Below are 15,878 nucleotides of genomic sequence, written 5' to 3'. Positions count from 1 at the left end.
GAACCACAATGGAAGGAATGAGAGGAAACTGCAACAAAATACACGGTAGTAGAACCTCACATACCCAGACCTTTATTAACCCCAACAGGGGTTCCGAGACTCCACTTTACAACCCACATTTTTAGGAGCAAACCCAGATTTGTATAAATGGTATTTTTACAAATTCTCATCTGATTTTTTCAATTGTATCTCCAATTATTTCTGCTTTAAAAAAACCCTGAAGGCTAAGGAGTCAAGGACAGGCTTCACAAGCGCTTAACTTGTAAAGCAAAACGTAGCAGAGGATGGATTTAATACTTTCTCAGAGAAGAAATGAGTAATGGAAGCTGGAACTTACTCACACCAGCATGCTAGGAATCAGTCAGGTTAGCGCTATTACTCTGAGATCAGCATTGCCAGTGAAGATGTGAGGTCCTGGGACGTTCCAGAGACGTCTGTATGGTACTGAGACCAAACTGAGTTCAGAAGATTTGCAGCCAAACTGAACTTGAAGTGAGGGGGCTACACATACCCAGAGCAACTACCACCACCTTGCTACTCCTAAGCACTACTGATTCCCCCTTCCTGTAACTTTCTCTCCCTTAAGTATGTACGAAACGTTATTTTAAAAGCAAGGAGCAAAGAGATGAACCCCCCCAAATCTCACCTCCAGAAGCAGCTTTCAAAGCCAGAGGAAACCCAGCGCGGTGCTTCTCCGTTTGCAGCGCACCCAGGAACAACACTGTGAGTCACGAGCCGCCTCTGATCCCAGTTCCTTTGGCTGGGGCTGGGAGTGCAGGCAAACCACCTGGTGCCAGAAGCAGGCTGAGCAGTAGGGCGACCAGCAAGAGCTTCACACTGCTCTCACCTATCCAGGGCAAAGTCGGGGGGCAAGCTGGTTTTTGGGGATAAACCCCAGGTGTCAGGCTGTACTACACTATCAGCTCTCCAGCAGAGCAACTGATTTGTGCCAGACTGACCCCTTTAGAGAATTATCACCTAACTTTAGAGAATCATCACCTAACTTGGCCCACTGTTTAGGAACTAAAATTTGACAGGGAACAGCTTCAGCTGCATTCCTCGCAACACACCTTCCGTAGGCACTCGGTTAGAAAGCATCACCAGCCATGAGCTGCGCAGCTCACGGGGTAACTGCTCCTCTGTGGAGCTCATCAAAGAACCTCAGCATCTCTTAAATACAACTTCCCAAAGTACCTTAAATGAAAAGCTTGACAATTAATGGTTTTTAAAGTGGCTTCAAGATTTTCAAAACATTTTGCTGGTTGCTTCACAAGCCCAGGAGTGCGCTGACGTGTATTGTTCTTTAGGGATAAAGATCGTTGTGGTCATCCCAAAGCGTCCCAGTGAACAACAAGAAATTTATCATTTATAAACATTTCTAAAAATCCTCTGTATGAGGCAGAGCTTAGGAACAGCACTCCTTTCTTTAATAATATTTTCATTAGAAGGAGAAATGGTATGAGGGCTGGAAAATTAGTCTTACTTGTATCCATTTGGGAATAGATGGGACTTCATGATGTTCTATAGCGCCGTTGCATAACAAACCACAACACAGCCTGCTAGCACTGCTCAAGTCCTAATGCAAATGCTACAAGTTAACGTGTCCAGATCGACGCTGCAGCGTTTGCTCACTGATGTGTTTCCTAAAAATCACTTACTTTTTAAAATAAAGAGCTCCCACAGCTTGTGTACAGAATAAATTAATAACCTATATTCGTACTTAAAGGTGTATCTATCTTCAAAGAATAAAAAAACACCCAGCAAGCAAGGGGGACCTGCTGGATCACCTCTAAATGGTTTCTTACATTGAAGTGGAATGGGCAGTGGGAGAGGGGAGGGCAAACTAATTGCATACCAGAGTAAACTTAAACCCACCTCAAAAAGGAACTCGGTGTGCTCTTTCAAGACAATACATGCCTTCCCTCAGAAGCTTGTTACTAGACCAAATAAAGTCATATTGGCACTTCAGATGTGGCAGGTGATGGAGTTTGTGCATGTGTTGTGTGGGTCTTTCCCTTTGCTAGCATGACATGGAAGACTTAAAAACAAGGCTCCAAAAGGCTCGAGAAATAAATGCCATTTTTGTCTAGGAAATGATAAAGCAGTAACCTTGTTTACTAGAAAAATCTATGTAGGTGCTTCGCAGGTACCTGCCATTAAAATGCAAATATCTTCAAGCAGTTAAATGATCTGATCCCTAATGCTACTACAGAATAAAGATAAACAGCTGTCTAATCTAGGTTTATACATCTCAGTGCATCCTCTGCAATTAATACTTTAATGCACACAAACAAGAAACTTATTAAAGCTTATAGAAAAAAATGTTTTGCCTAATGCCTCCTTTCTCATGCAGGTATGTGTGCTGTACACAGAACAAAGATCTGTAAAAATTCCTGGAGAATGCTCCACTGTGCTATAGCAGAAAATTATTAGAGAAGGCAGCTGAAGCTGCCATTCCCAGACCAGATCTCGCTGCGCTCTCTCAGCCTCAACGCCCTCCTGGAAGCTGTAGGCATTCAGCCTGAGAAAATCAAGCAGGATCAGGGCTGTTGTATCCATGACTCTTGTACTCCAAATGGATGCAGATAGTTATTTTTTGGGGTTTTTTTTGTTTTTTTCCTTGGTAACTGGCCCATTCGAATCACAGAGTGGTGCTGAAGGCTGCCTTTTAGGCAGCCAAATTGTTTAAAATAATGAATCATGCATCCACAAATCTTTTAATGCCGCTGGGATGGACATTGTTTGTGGTTGTACCAGATAGGAGATGAATTACTTTGCTCATTGTTAACAGCAAGAAGATAACCAGACTCAATGGTGGTGGAAAATACCAGTGATCTTTGCTAACTGGTCCAGAAAGTAGAAGAAACCATAATATTCAGGAAATTCCTCTGGTGCTACATGCTTTTGAAGCCCACTTTCAGCAGGCTGGGGAGAAAAGATGCAAATACAAAAGTTAATGATTCCCATTTTTGGAAGAAAAAAGTTTTGACATGAACCTGCATGAAAAAAAAACCCCTGCATGTTCAGCACGGGGCTGCCAGCTCTGGAGCCCACGTGTGGTGGGGGTCCCAGGGGTCTCTGCTTACACACGTTACTGGGTCGTACAAAACGGTCGGGGATCTAAGGCTTCACCGATGGTGTAAGACACAAGGTCTGATCACGTAGGTTTATCATCTGTTTAAAGAAACTAAGAGACTCAGTAGGTGAGAAGAAGCGATTGCTAGGAAGTAAGGCAGCAGTTATCTCCAAAGATTCTCTCTGAATCAATGTATCAGCTCTCCAACTCTGCTGTGAGCAGACTTTCTTCCCAATACTCTGATTATTGCAAGCTAATTCTGACCAATAGGTTATTTGAAATGTTCAGCACTTAGGAGTATTTAACCCCTCTCCCTTCCTTCAGAGGTCATTCCTGAAATGTCAGCTCATCTTCTGGAGAGTTCTTGTGCGGTGCTGGAATTTTCAGACATTCAAAGGTGGATTTAGAAAGATGGAACATACAGGTAGGTATTGGGATGTACTGGAATGTAGGTACTCTACACACTGGGTAAGAAGAGTGTACCGTTTTCCCTTTAAAAAGGCAGAATATTTAAAAAGGGAGGAAAAAACACCACGTGTCTACACACTGATGTTCCATTTTGGGCCTGCTAGCTGTGTTCAGGTAAACAAGAGGGGGAAAAAAAGACTATCCTCAACCTCTCACCATTCAAACTGTTGCCAAGTTGGTTCCTTTCCCTGTTTCTGTGTCCCCTTATCCAGTCACAGTTTGTGATTTGCTGACCAGGATGTAAATGTCAGTGCTGGCTGAACTAAAAGGAACCCTTTTGCCCCACCATTCACACCAGACCTAAAAATAATTTCAAACTGGAAAGTTATTTTGTAATAATTTGTGATATTTGGCACTCGCAGCAGTTTTACGTTTGGTTTGTCTGAAAAAGCCATTCTGGAAAGAAGCAGTTAGGATAAATCCTTTTATTCCAGTAGTTAGAATAAATCCTTTTATTCTAACTTGAAACATAAATTGAGCTTCCAGCAAAGAAACACTGTAGCTGACCTTCTGGCTTCCAGTGGTTGGTAATTTTTGGATATTTTTATTTTCTCTCATTTGTATTTGTCTCAATTGATTGCAACATGCTCAAGTCGACTTTCCAGTCAATTCACCCAAATTCCAACAGGAATTGGTTTATAAATTGGTTCCAACTGGAACTGGTCATTTGGAATTTCCAGCACAGGAAATTATTTGATAAGTGCCTCGATAAGTACCCTAAATTACAAACGGATGTGTCTAATAACCTAACAACACGAAAAAGTATGGCTAGAAATGCAAATGCTGTACTAAAAACAAAGTTAAAAGAAATAAATAGAATCCCAAAAAAACAATCTATATGATTGGGCATAAACATAAGGGTGTGGTAACTCTGTTTTGCCCCCTACTTAAGGTCGAACGGCAGCAGAGTGCAACTCCAGTGTAACTGTGTTACACCTGCCAAATTAAGATGATTTGTTTCCCTTTCCTAGCTACGTTATGGCAAGGTAGACCGATGAATGCTATTTTTATCCCAGGTTCTTGAGCTCAAAGCCTATGTCGTGATTCATGGCTATATCCTCCAGGGGATCCTCGGTTCCTATGGGGTTTGTAAGTGTCCTGGTATGAGTCAGAGTATTCTTCTTCCACTAGAGGATAGTGATCTCGGCTGTGTTGGGAACTGGAAGACAAGCGGTTCCTGCTCTTCCGAGCCCTTTCATTGTGATAATTTTCATCTGAGGTCATTAGACTTCGTCGCTCAATTGGAGAGTTCTCTGTAGAATGGCTGCTGTGCCTCATACGCTGGCTCTACGAGGGCCAAAGAATCCAAGCGTTAATACAGACAAAAAGTATTTCACCTGTTTCAGCTTGCTTTGAGACTTATTCTGAGGTCTTTCAGAATCCATCCACTTTTCTGTTATTAATTTTATATTAAAATCTGTATAGTCTGGTTCCTAGAGCTGAAAGCAGACCAAAGGCAGTATCGCAGTGTGTACCTCGCGGTATTATTCACCTTGTTCAACAGGACAGGCCGTTTGGCATGAAAAGTGAGCTGATGTATTCAGCATTTATCACTTTTCTCTGATCATGAACGTAACATTCATGCTTCTATTCTGCTTAGCAAATTCTGAGCATTGGTTTAGGTGGGTTTAGAAAACATCTGAAGATGCTCTTTGCTATCTCTGAGCCCTATTTAAAACCTTCCTGTGACCAAAGGGCCGACTGCTCACCAGGCAGCTAAGGGGGGGCTGGAATGCTGAGATATTAACTAATTCTTCCCACTAAAACTTCACTGATATTCTAAATATCTTGACAGAAAACCCTTTTCTAGGACAGTTTATTAAATAAAAAGTTTAGCCTTTGCTATCCTCTCGTTCCCATAGCAATAATGTGCCACACTTGTCACATGAACCAAATTAATTCCCATTGTTTGCCTGTAATCTGGCACAATGAAGAAACAACCTACAACCAGGATTCTGTGTAGTTGCTCCACATTAAGCCTCTCAAGAGCTTGGCCATCCCTACTCTCAGGGCAAGCCCATTCAGTACCTTCCTTTCTCTAGATACACACTCAGTGTCACTCTTCTGACCCTGCACTCGCTGGCACAACGCTGCTGCCAAGGTTGTGCCGCGGGCTCACGCAGGCAGACAGCATCGTCTGCTTCTCTTAGGTCTGATATCCCAGCCATGGCTCTGTGCTACAACCCCCTCCTACTGCTACACCCTCTCTGTGCAGCAGCTGCATAATTCATAGCAGAAGGCCTGCCTGCCCAGGGCGGTTGCTGTGCGGGTGGGTGTACGCTTACAGCACAGCCGATACCGTGTCCCATCCCTGTCTGAGGATCCCTGCTACCGGGGTTACTCGCTCAGAGATGCCACGCTGGGAGCAGGCACAGCACAGGTGCCCTTCTGCAAATTCACACACCCTGGGCAGCAACTCCCACCAAGGTATTCCCAAGTCTTCATCCCAGCACCGCGTTTTAGTAGTGATTATGTGCCAAATCTCCCTATTTTCTTTCCAAGCTGTACTTCTGAGATTTATTTGCCCAAGGCATACAATTTGGATACACAATGATTTCATCAATCGAACTTTTACCTTCCTGCGCTTGAACCCTCTGCCTTCCCTGTGGGAACTGACCTGGTCCCTCCAGCTGCAACCTGCTCCCTTCTAAGAACCTGCTCCTGGCCTCTCCTGATCCTGCTATGTACCCCAGAGAGGTCAGGCACGGCACAGAACCAGTGTGGCTGCACACTGCTCTGATGCCCAAAGTTCTCACCCTGCAGCACAATCTGAGTACAATCTGAGTAAGCTGCATTAAGTTTTCACAACTTAAAATGCAAATCCCCTGAGCCTAAGAAACACATACCCCCAACACTCAGCTCCAGCATTAACCCCCTCTGCTGAAATCAAGACTACACTACATCGCTGCATAACCGGGGATTGGGATGAGGGTGAACCACAGGCCGCAGGAGTTAGCAATGCCAAATGTACTCCTGCTGCTGAGGACTGCAAGCCTGCAGAGCTCAGCACTGACATCTCTTTCTTTGGGCAAGGTCTGACCACAGACCAATATCCCACGACGGGATGCAGCTGGAGCACACTGCTGTGCACTCTCTGCCTTGCTCTTCCTTCTCTCTGCCATTTAACTCCACCCTGATGACCTTCATGAAGCCCAAAGATTTAAGTTAAAACAGGAGTTTCCATTCTCAGTAAACTAAACTCTAAGCAAGTAAAAAAGGGCTACACCTACGTCCTGATTAGGTGAAGGATGTAGGGATTGTCCTGGCAAATCTGTGCCCTTCTCAGGTACCACTGTTAGGTGGGGCTCTGGGCTTTCGGGATTCAGTCCCCCCAGGAGAGCAGTCATCACAGGGTCATAAGAAGTATAAACTCTTAATATATCATAACCACCTAAGCTAGTTTAACTCCCAGTGCTTTAATTACCATGTCACAGCACTGCAGTTAAAACTGGTGCCAGTGCTTCCAGAGGCTTGGATTAAGGTAACACCTCTGGGCAGAGAGGCGCTCGGGATGCTGGGAGTCTTTACTGCGAGGGGGCCAGGGAGAACATCGCCACTCTTTAGATGGGCCTGAACGCTTAAGTGGCACCAAAAGCCAAATCCTGCAGCCTCTTAGTCAGGTGTCGTTGGCTCAGGGAGAAATTGACCCCTCTGCAGAGAACCAGCACCATTCAAGTCCCATCTAAGCCTTCACGGTTAGGGTGAAGTAGGGATTAAGTGATGCATACCTTCAGCCAGCCCACTGCACAGGGGTGATTTTCATCTTCAGTGTGAGTTTTCCCTAAGTAAATGGAGCAACATTTCACAGTCACTGCTGGTGTCCATTGATCAGAGAGAAATAAATGCCTGAAAAAAATTCTGTGGATACACCCAGTTTTCAAAATGAAACTGAAGAGGTGGAAAGTTCTGCAGATGGTACTTTTATTGTCATGAAGGGATGGAAAACTGAAATTTTAAGGCAAGTGAAAATGGAAACAACATTTTACATGTGCAAGTTATTAGTTATAGAACAGTGCTATAGTGCATTCAGCCAGTCGGGGAACAGTGACTTACTGATCCTAACAAAATCAAGCAGAGCATTAGGGATGTGAGCACCGAGTACCATGCACCTTGGGCCAAGTGCAATCCACTCACAGCAAAACCAGCTTCGTGTTAACTGAAAACACTGAACAATGAATCATTGCCTTCAAAACTGTTACCTGCTTCCAGACACTCTACAAGCAGAACAGAGGTTAAATTTGTCAGGTGAATTATTCATTTAAGGTAATTTTGCTCAGCTCTCCTGTTGGCACACACCAGAAAGCAGCACACTCCTACAGAGCCACACGCATACACAACTCCTCCTCTGACTTGCAGACTGGCTGCAGTCCTGATCTTCTCAAGCATTCACAACTATTAATGAAAAACATTGGTTTGGTTTCAAACTTAGTAAAGCACGTACTTCTCATTAAGGACTATTTACATGCCAGGTTTGGAGTTTCAAAGTTCAGCCGTTTTTGAGCTATCCCTGTGGAAAAAAAGGGTCAGAATTTTTTTCAATGGGTAAAGAAAGAATAAATTAAAGTATTTTATTGACACGCAAAGAAGTGATAAAGGTGAAGACAATTTGCTGATACAAGAGACAAGCAGGGAGGTTTTTCACCCAGAAGGGAAGGGTTTTGTGCAGTTAGGAGGGCAGGAATCAAAGGGATCGTTACGGATGCTGTTCTGTGCTCTTAAACCCAGCCGCCGTTCGCTCACCTGCCGTGACACACTGTCTGTGCTTAGTGCTCATCCTCCAGCTGATGGGGGCTCGTTTGCAATGACATTTTTTTCCAGAAAGGCCCTTTACCAGCACAGCCACTCCAAGGAGTGTCAGTTCACTCCTCCTCCTCAGGAACTCCCTCACGGCCCCTGTATTTCCCACTACCGCAAGAGCGGTCACAGTGCCTCAGCACCGACTGACCTCACCACCCACGGGCCTCAGCTCGCTGCTGGCAGTGGCCAAACAGCGAGGAAGAGCGACTGAAGCAAAGACAAGTCACGCTCCAGAACACATCTTCAACTCTCTGCCCACAGAACAAACCCACCCACCTGATCCGCTCGGCTGTTCGGGGCCGAAAGGCCTTTTCCTACCTGTAATCCAGAGATGGCCGCAGGGTACGGGGAAAGGGCAGTGGATCCTAAATTCCTCCCCAGGAGAGGAGTCATGGGTGTGCTACTGGTGGTGTGAGTAGCGCGCCAGTACGCCTCCAGGTACTCTGCCAAGTGCTCGCAAGCGTCTTCAAGCTGATTCTCATCCAGAATTACATCAAACATTTCCTGGTGGCAAGGAGAACAGTTCAGTTCATTAACACTGTTACAGATGGAAAGAAAGAGATATTAATTAAATGGTTCTCATCAGGCTCATCCTTCAAAACTGAATAAACAACAACCATAGGATCATAGAATGGTCTGGGTTGGAAGGGACCCCAAGGGTCACAGAGCTCCAACCCCCTGCCACAGGCAGGGACACCAACCTCCAGGCCTGGAGCTACACAAGGTTGCCCAGGGCCCCAGCCAACCTGGCCTTGAACACCCCCAGGGATGGGGCACCCACCCCCTCTCTGGGCAGCCCCTTCCAGCCCCTCACCACTCTCTCTGCAAAGAACATCCCCCCCAGTCTCTCCTCTCCCCCTTCCCTCCTCCAGCTTCACTCCAGCCCCCTTGTCCTGCCAGTCTCTGCCCTTTAACAAGCCCATTCCCCTCCTGTTCCTCTGCTCCCTTTAGGGACTGGAAGGCTGCAGTGAGGTCCCCCCACAGCCTTCTCTTCTCCAGGCTGACCCAGCCCAGCTCCCTCAGCCTCTCTCCATGGGGAGCTGCTCCAGCCCCCTGAGCATCTCCGTGGCTCCTCTGACCCCTCTCCAACAGTCCCACATCTTCCTTGTGTTGGGCCCCAGCTCTGGACACAGGACTCCAGCTGGGGAGGGCAGAGCAGAGAGGGACAATCCCCTCCCTTTCCCTGCTGCCACCCCTCTGCTGATGGAGCCCAGGATCCCATCACCCTTCCCAGCTGCAATCAGAGTGTGGGGATCGCCAAAGAAAACGAGACAAGAGGATCTGTATGAGGATAAAGAGCCAAAGCTCTGAGAAGTCACTGAAACCTTTCAGTGAGGTTCCCTAGAGTCAAGCACAAGCCCTGGTGCTTTGCCTCAGGCCTCTTCCCCATGTGATCCACGTGTGATCCACATGCTTTTTTCCAGGGAACCTGGGAAGAATTCAAAGCCACGTGGCTTCCCTGCTACCCACGAAATCGAAGGGATGCTCTGCAGACCATCTTCTGGATCATCAGCAGGACAGCACCCATCAGAAACCACTGATATTAAACCATCACAAACTTGAGTTCCTCCAGAAAAACATCAGCCCCTTTTCAGCAGTGACATTTCGTACCTCAGCCATAAGTCCTGCCTCAGCAGAAAAACAAACTACTGTGAAAATGGCACAGGAAATGAAAAGTGCAGGTGTTGCTAAAGGGTAACCAGTACAAACCACAGCTTGCTGCTTCCTCCATGCCTATTTCTGGGTCTATCCATTACACACAGAGCTGGAGTCTCTAGAACAAGATAGAAAACTGCACAGTGACTTTAGCTCTGGTCTTGACCACGCAGCTACCTTCTGCCCAGAACTCTGGACCAGAAGGTACTTTAATACTAAAGCCATTTTATTTATTTGTTAATTTAGTCTCTCTGATCAGCACAGTAGAAAAACGTTTCCTCTTCTGCCAGCAAACTCAGCGTTTTCTCCTGTCACTGCCAGGAACGCTCTTCCCACTGCATCCTTGGGGAAGCCCTGCACTTACTGCTGCTTGCTTTGCTCCTGTATTTACCTACACCCTTCAGAGCCTCCCCTGCTCCTGGAACACATGCTGATAAATGACATATTCCATCTCATCACTCACACCAGCATTTGCAGAAGAAATTAGTAATTCACACATAGTTAAGGTAGGAAATGTTAGAATGGGGCTTCCTTACAGAGCCACAGACTCACAGGGGCTGGAAGGGGCCTCCAGAGCCCATGGGGTCCAATCCCCTGCCCAAGCAGGGTCCCTAGGACAGGGCACACAGGGCGGTGTCCAGACGGGGCTGGAATCTCTCCAGAGAAGGAGACTCCATACCCCCTGGGCAGCCTGTCCCAGGGCTCCCTCACCCTCACTGGGAAGAAGTTCTTCCCCACATTGGGGGGGAACTCCCTGGGCTCCAACTTGAGCCCATCGCCCCTTGTCCTGTCCCCACAGACACTGAGCAGAGGCTGCCCATGGCCCCCTGTGTCCCACCCTTCAGCTATTGATCCCCATTGATCAGATCCCCTCTCAGGCTGCTTCTCTCCAGGCTGAACAGCCCCAGCTCACTCAGCTTTTCCTCACAGGGGAGATGCTCCAGGCCCTTCAGCATCTCCGTCCCTCCACTGGACTCTCTCCAGGAGATCCCTGGCTGTTTGATCCCAGGGAGCCCAGCACTGGACACAACACTCCAGGTGGGGCTTTGCTTTGGAAAATGCTGACAGAAAAATATGGTACTGGGAGGAGAATAGATGTTTTCTTAAATAAATAATGACTTTTGCTGTTCAGCCTGAGACCAGCAGGCACCTTTCATGTGTTCCTCTTTCTTTGTACGCCTGGCCCCTGCTCTGAGGGCAGCTCAGCTCTGCCTGGCTCCTCAACACTCAGCTTTGCAGGTCGCATAGTTCTGTCCCCGGGAGTATTTTCAGCCGTACGGGGCTGCAGCAGTGAGCAGGTCCAGAAACCCTTCCCACAGTCTCCAACCTCCTCCTGCTCACTTAGGGAGCTGCTTCCCGGGTTTCTCTGTAAGCTGGATCCTGGCACAGCTGAGTGGCTGCAAGGTGGGGTGCCAGGGAGGAAGGAGGAGCAGCGCAGGCACTGCTGGGGAAGGCACAGAACCCAGCGGTGCTGGGGTGGAGCTCCACGGGGTATTTTAGCTGTGATCACCAACTGAACTGCTGTTAGGGAAGAAGAATGTTCCAGAGCTGCAGTGGAGCCATCTCCTTTTTAACAGTCCAGTGTAAAATAACACTCAGACTGGTAATGGTGAGCCTCTCCGACTGTCATCCCAAGGTCACCTGGAACAGCCACACGATCCCAATTCCAGGGCTCTGGTGTTTTACAGGAAACTAAATTCCAGAGAAAGGACCCCAGGGTTTTTTCTCTTGCATGTAACAGCTCTGCTCACAGCTTGACTGTGTTTGTTCTACTCCTATGTGTTTGGGAGGAAAGAATCGTTTAAGGAGAACCTCGTTTGCAAGGGGCACGGAGCAAAGCAGCTCTTCCCAGCTTTCCTTACAAGGAATTTTACTCACTGCAGGATTTCCTTCTGCCAGTCACAGTTACTATATAAACACTTCCAAACACTAGTATTTCAAGTGATACACATTAAAGCAGTGGTCTTTCCTGAAGAGAAGCTACAACTTGTTGCCACTCTCCTCTGCCATTCCTCCCAGTTTACTGTGTGACCAGGAAATACTCTGGGTGCAGCACCCCTTGTTAGGGAGACAAAATGAAATGGTTATGACTGCACAGGCAGGGAGAGGGAGCACAGGAGGGCCCAAGCCCCAGAGCTCATCCCCTAAAGGCAATCAAAAATTCCACTGTGCTCAGGGAAGGTGAGCTCAGGCTCTAGGGAAAGGGTACCTACCCAGTGGTGTTACCTGCAGAGGAACCTGACCCTCTGGATATGGCTGGTGTACAGCCTATTTTTAATTATACCACATTTTAGTTCTGCTGGAGTCTAATTTCTGGTGTTTCTTAGGTTACATCAAATAGACCAGAGGGAGACATCCCCTCTCTTCACATCCACGTGAAGCACGGACAGGGAGATGAGATATTAGGGGGAAGTTCTTTGCAGAGAGAGTGGTGAGGGGCTGGAAGGGGCTGCCCAGAGAGGGGGTGGGTGCCCCATCCCTGGGGGTGTTCAAGGCCAGGTTGGCTGGGGCCCTGGGCAACCTTGTGTAGCTCCAGGCCTGGAGGTTGGTGTCCCTGCCTGTGGCAGGGGGTTGGAGCTCTGGGACCCTTGGGGTCCCTCCTAACCCAGACCAGTCTGGGATTCTGTGAATCCAACAGCAAATCACAATGAACTCAACAGACCAGTGTGCATACAGCTGTGTGATCAGCACAGTTCATGTTGGAGCCATGTATCGCTCCTGCCTGCTGGAGTCGTGCAGCCCTGGCTCGAGCAGCATCACTGCAAGATCAGCATGGAATTAATAATGAAAGCCATTCCTGAGCTGAACTATGCCAAAAAAGACAGCTATTTTAAGATGTCTAGACACAGAGCACCATCTGATTACTTAAGGCTGACTCCCAGCAAATGAAAACGTATCTTTGCTTTCAACAAACACTCTTGCAGGAACCTGAGCTGCAGGACAGATGAAGCAGGTCACTGTGTGGCAGACAGACAGTGGTGTCTTTGGTTTTAGGAAGTATGCCTTCACTTAATTACATCATGGATCAACTTGGTTAACTGAAAGTTAACCTAATCTAAAGGATCATGAGCCAAAACACACACTTAGAAGCAGGCAAGAACATGAAGACAGAAGAGGATGCTTAGTTTTAAAATTACAAAGGTCTTTTTGACCTGATTTCATGGAGATCTCATTGCCAAAAGACACCACTGGATAACCTGAACCCTGGTTTTAAAAGCTACTGGTTCAGTAAGGGAAACAAACATCCAGAATGGCATGTGAGATGCTGAACCACCAACGTCCAGTGATGCTCTGGGGAGAGCAGGGAGCAGCGCTGGCTGGGCAGCCAAGGCGGGTGAGCTCTGGAGTATCACCTTGCACAGCCCAGCTCTATTTGTCCCTGCCCTGCCTGGGTAATCTAAGCCTTTTATTTTGCTCATGACAGAGTAGATCCTGCCCTCACAAACCAACCAGAATATCCCAGTGGGAGTGCTCCAAGTCAGGAATAGCTTTTCCTGAAATCAAACAGCACCCAAGTGATCTGAAGGCTGTTGCACAAGTCAGGGGGGGAATGGCAGACACAGAGCAGGAGGCTGAAATCTGGAGACACTGAGATTTGGAAACACTCTTACTCAAATGGGGACTCACTCTGCTGCCTTGGGCAGCCAAATACGAGCTCAAGATTGGGTGTTAAGGCGGTTTGCTAGATCCCAGGGATGGACAATGTAAATGCTACGACACGACGACCGAGCTGCGGCACACATCCTGCTGCCACACGCTGCTTATTCTGATCAAGACAGCTACTCGCCTCCTCTCAACTGATGTGAACAAACTGAAGTGGAGCAAGAGGAAATCGCTGTGTGAAAGAGCAGCCAAGGCTGTGAAACACACACAGGCTTCTCTGTCTGTGCAGGTGGGAAAATAAATACACCTCTCAGAACGTGAAGGATGCGCAGCGGATCCTTCTGTGTGTGAGCTGAGTGACAGCTGGGTGTAAATACCACAAGCCACGTTCAAAGAGGTGCAGGTGCAGCTCTGTTTAACTTGGCTCACACCTGTGGAGAGCTTGGAAGGTCTATGCCTCTGCAGGAATTCTTTTCTAAATCAGAAAAGCTAGGGATTTGTTTCAGTTACCAGGACCCGAGCAGCACCCAGGGATTCTCCGTCATCGCTTCCAGGAGTAGAAAATGACATGTGAGAATGTAACAGAGCAGAGCTCTCTGGAACCTCTTGAGATGGCCTGGAGTGGAAAACAAGGATGAGAGAGCGAGCAAAGCGACCTGTGACACTGTCACAGGAACCACAGAGTCACAGGGGTTGGAAGGGCCCTCCAGAGCCCATGGGGTCCAACCCCCTGCCCAAGCAGGGTCCCCAGGACAGGGCACACAGGGCGGTGTCCAGACAGGGCTGGAATCTCTCCAGAGAAGGAGACTCCACAGCCCCTGGGCAGCCTGTCCCAGGGCTCCCTCACCCTCACTGGGAAGAAGTTCTTCCCCACATTGGGGGGGAACTCCCTGGGCTCCAACTTGAGCCCATCGCCCCTTGTCCTGTCCCCACAGACACTGAGCAGAGGCTGCCCATGGCCCCCTGTGTCCCACCCTTCAGCTGTTGATACCCATTGATCAGATCCCCTCTCAGGCTGCTTCTCTCCAGGTCATAACCGGAAGCTCGGAGTGACTCTGCCTTTGGGACAACAGGTCTTTGCAGTGACCCAGGCAGCAGGACACAGAGGCCATCGCCACCTGGACATGGGAAGTGGCACTGACAGGGCAGGAGGGACAGCAGGAGGGTGGCTGCTCCATCCACACCAGGCAAGGACTCAGCGAGCTGTCTGGGGCAGCGCAAGCGCTGTGAGATGTGTGTTTACCTGGAGACATGGGGACCTGACCCCCTCCATACACACACCACCACCAGCACTCATCTAGATTTCTGCAATTCTTGCTCTGCATCAGGCAAAGGCAGAACCTGGATCATCAGATCCTTCTCCCTCTGGACACATTCTCACACCCTTCTATATAAGGAGGATAGAAATTTCAGTCCAACCTGTCACCTTTTTTCTCTGCTTTCTAACATCCCAGTGTGAACGCAGCTGGAACACACAACAAAGCACAGCAAAACCTCCCAAAATCCAACATCTGACAGATCCACATGAATTATTCCTCACTGAAACTACTGAGCAAACACAGCCTGAACTTGCTAGTGGTGCCAGTCAGCTGGGGACAGTGTTCTTCAGGAAGCCAGTCCGTGTGTGTGGAATTCCCGCTCTCTGGAGAAGCCAAGGAAGAAGTTTTGGGCACAGCTGAGGCCACCGTGGGGCCCAACTCTTCCAGGAGGCAACAGGGAGGTGCTGCAGTGCAGCAGAGGCTCACAGGCTCACTGGTCAGCAGTCCAGTGAGGTTCATCTCATGCAGGAGCTGACCTAGAAGGGAGCAAGAGAGAGACAGAAAGCTCTCTCCAGGTCTCCCTTTCCACTGGATGGAATGTCACTACTCCTACCAAGAGCCTCTCTGGGACATCTGAGGGGCATGAGAGCACTGGCCTAAAGAAGATGTGATCCCACCTCAATCCTTACCAAGGGAACAGTTTGAAAGCAACAACTATTTCTATACCTCAGGAGGAGTGCCCAGAGATGCCTGAATTCTCTTTCCCTGGTCAGTGGAGGCAAAGCAGGCTGTGAAGCCTGATCTCCTAAGAAGCACACAAAACCAAGTTAGGTTTCATGGAAGTAAATCACAGTGGATCATTTCTTCAGAACAAAAGTTGCCTGAACTTTGTTACTTCCACCTGAATCAAGAATAAAAGAATTGGAGGCAATCTCAAGGCCTGCATGACTCAAGGTGAAGTTTTCTAGCAGCATTATCTGACCACAGCATTTGTTCTGCTGCTCTCAACTCCCAAACAT

General features: G+C 48.0%; 1 protein-coding gene across 2 annotated transcripts in view; it reads right to left on the bottom strand.

Moving 5' to 3' along the window:
* Positions 1 to 4,510: 4,510 nt before the first annotated feature.
* Positions 4,511 to 15,878, bottom strand: part of CACNB4 (calcium voltage-gated channel auxiliary subunit beta 4) — a gene marked incomplete at its 5' end in the record, with an annotated part of 92,859 nt that continues 81,491 nt past the window's right edge. For both annotated transcript variants that reach the window (XM_084264768.1, XM_084264769.1), the window contains 2 exons: positions 4,511 to 4,831; positions 8,660 to 8,845. In XM_084264768.1, the coding sequence (XP_084120894.1) occupies positions 4,571 to 4,831; positions 8,660 to 8,845 (447 nt within the window). In that variant the 3' untranslated portion in view covers positions 4,511 to 4,570. The remainder of the gene's footprint in view (positions 4,832 to 8,659; positions 8,846 to 15,878) is intronic.

This window comes from Gallinula chloropus (genome assembly GCF_964237585.1).
Source record: "Gallinula chloropus genome assembly, chromosome: 5".
Lineage (NCBI taxonomy): Eukaryota > Metazoa > Chordata > Aves > Gruiformes > Rallidae > Gallinula > Gallinula chloropus.
This window is presented reverse-complemented; position numbering and strand designations above follow the sequence as displayed.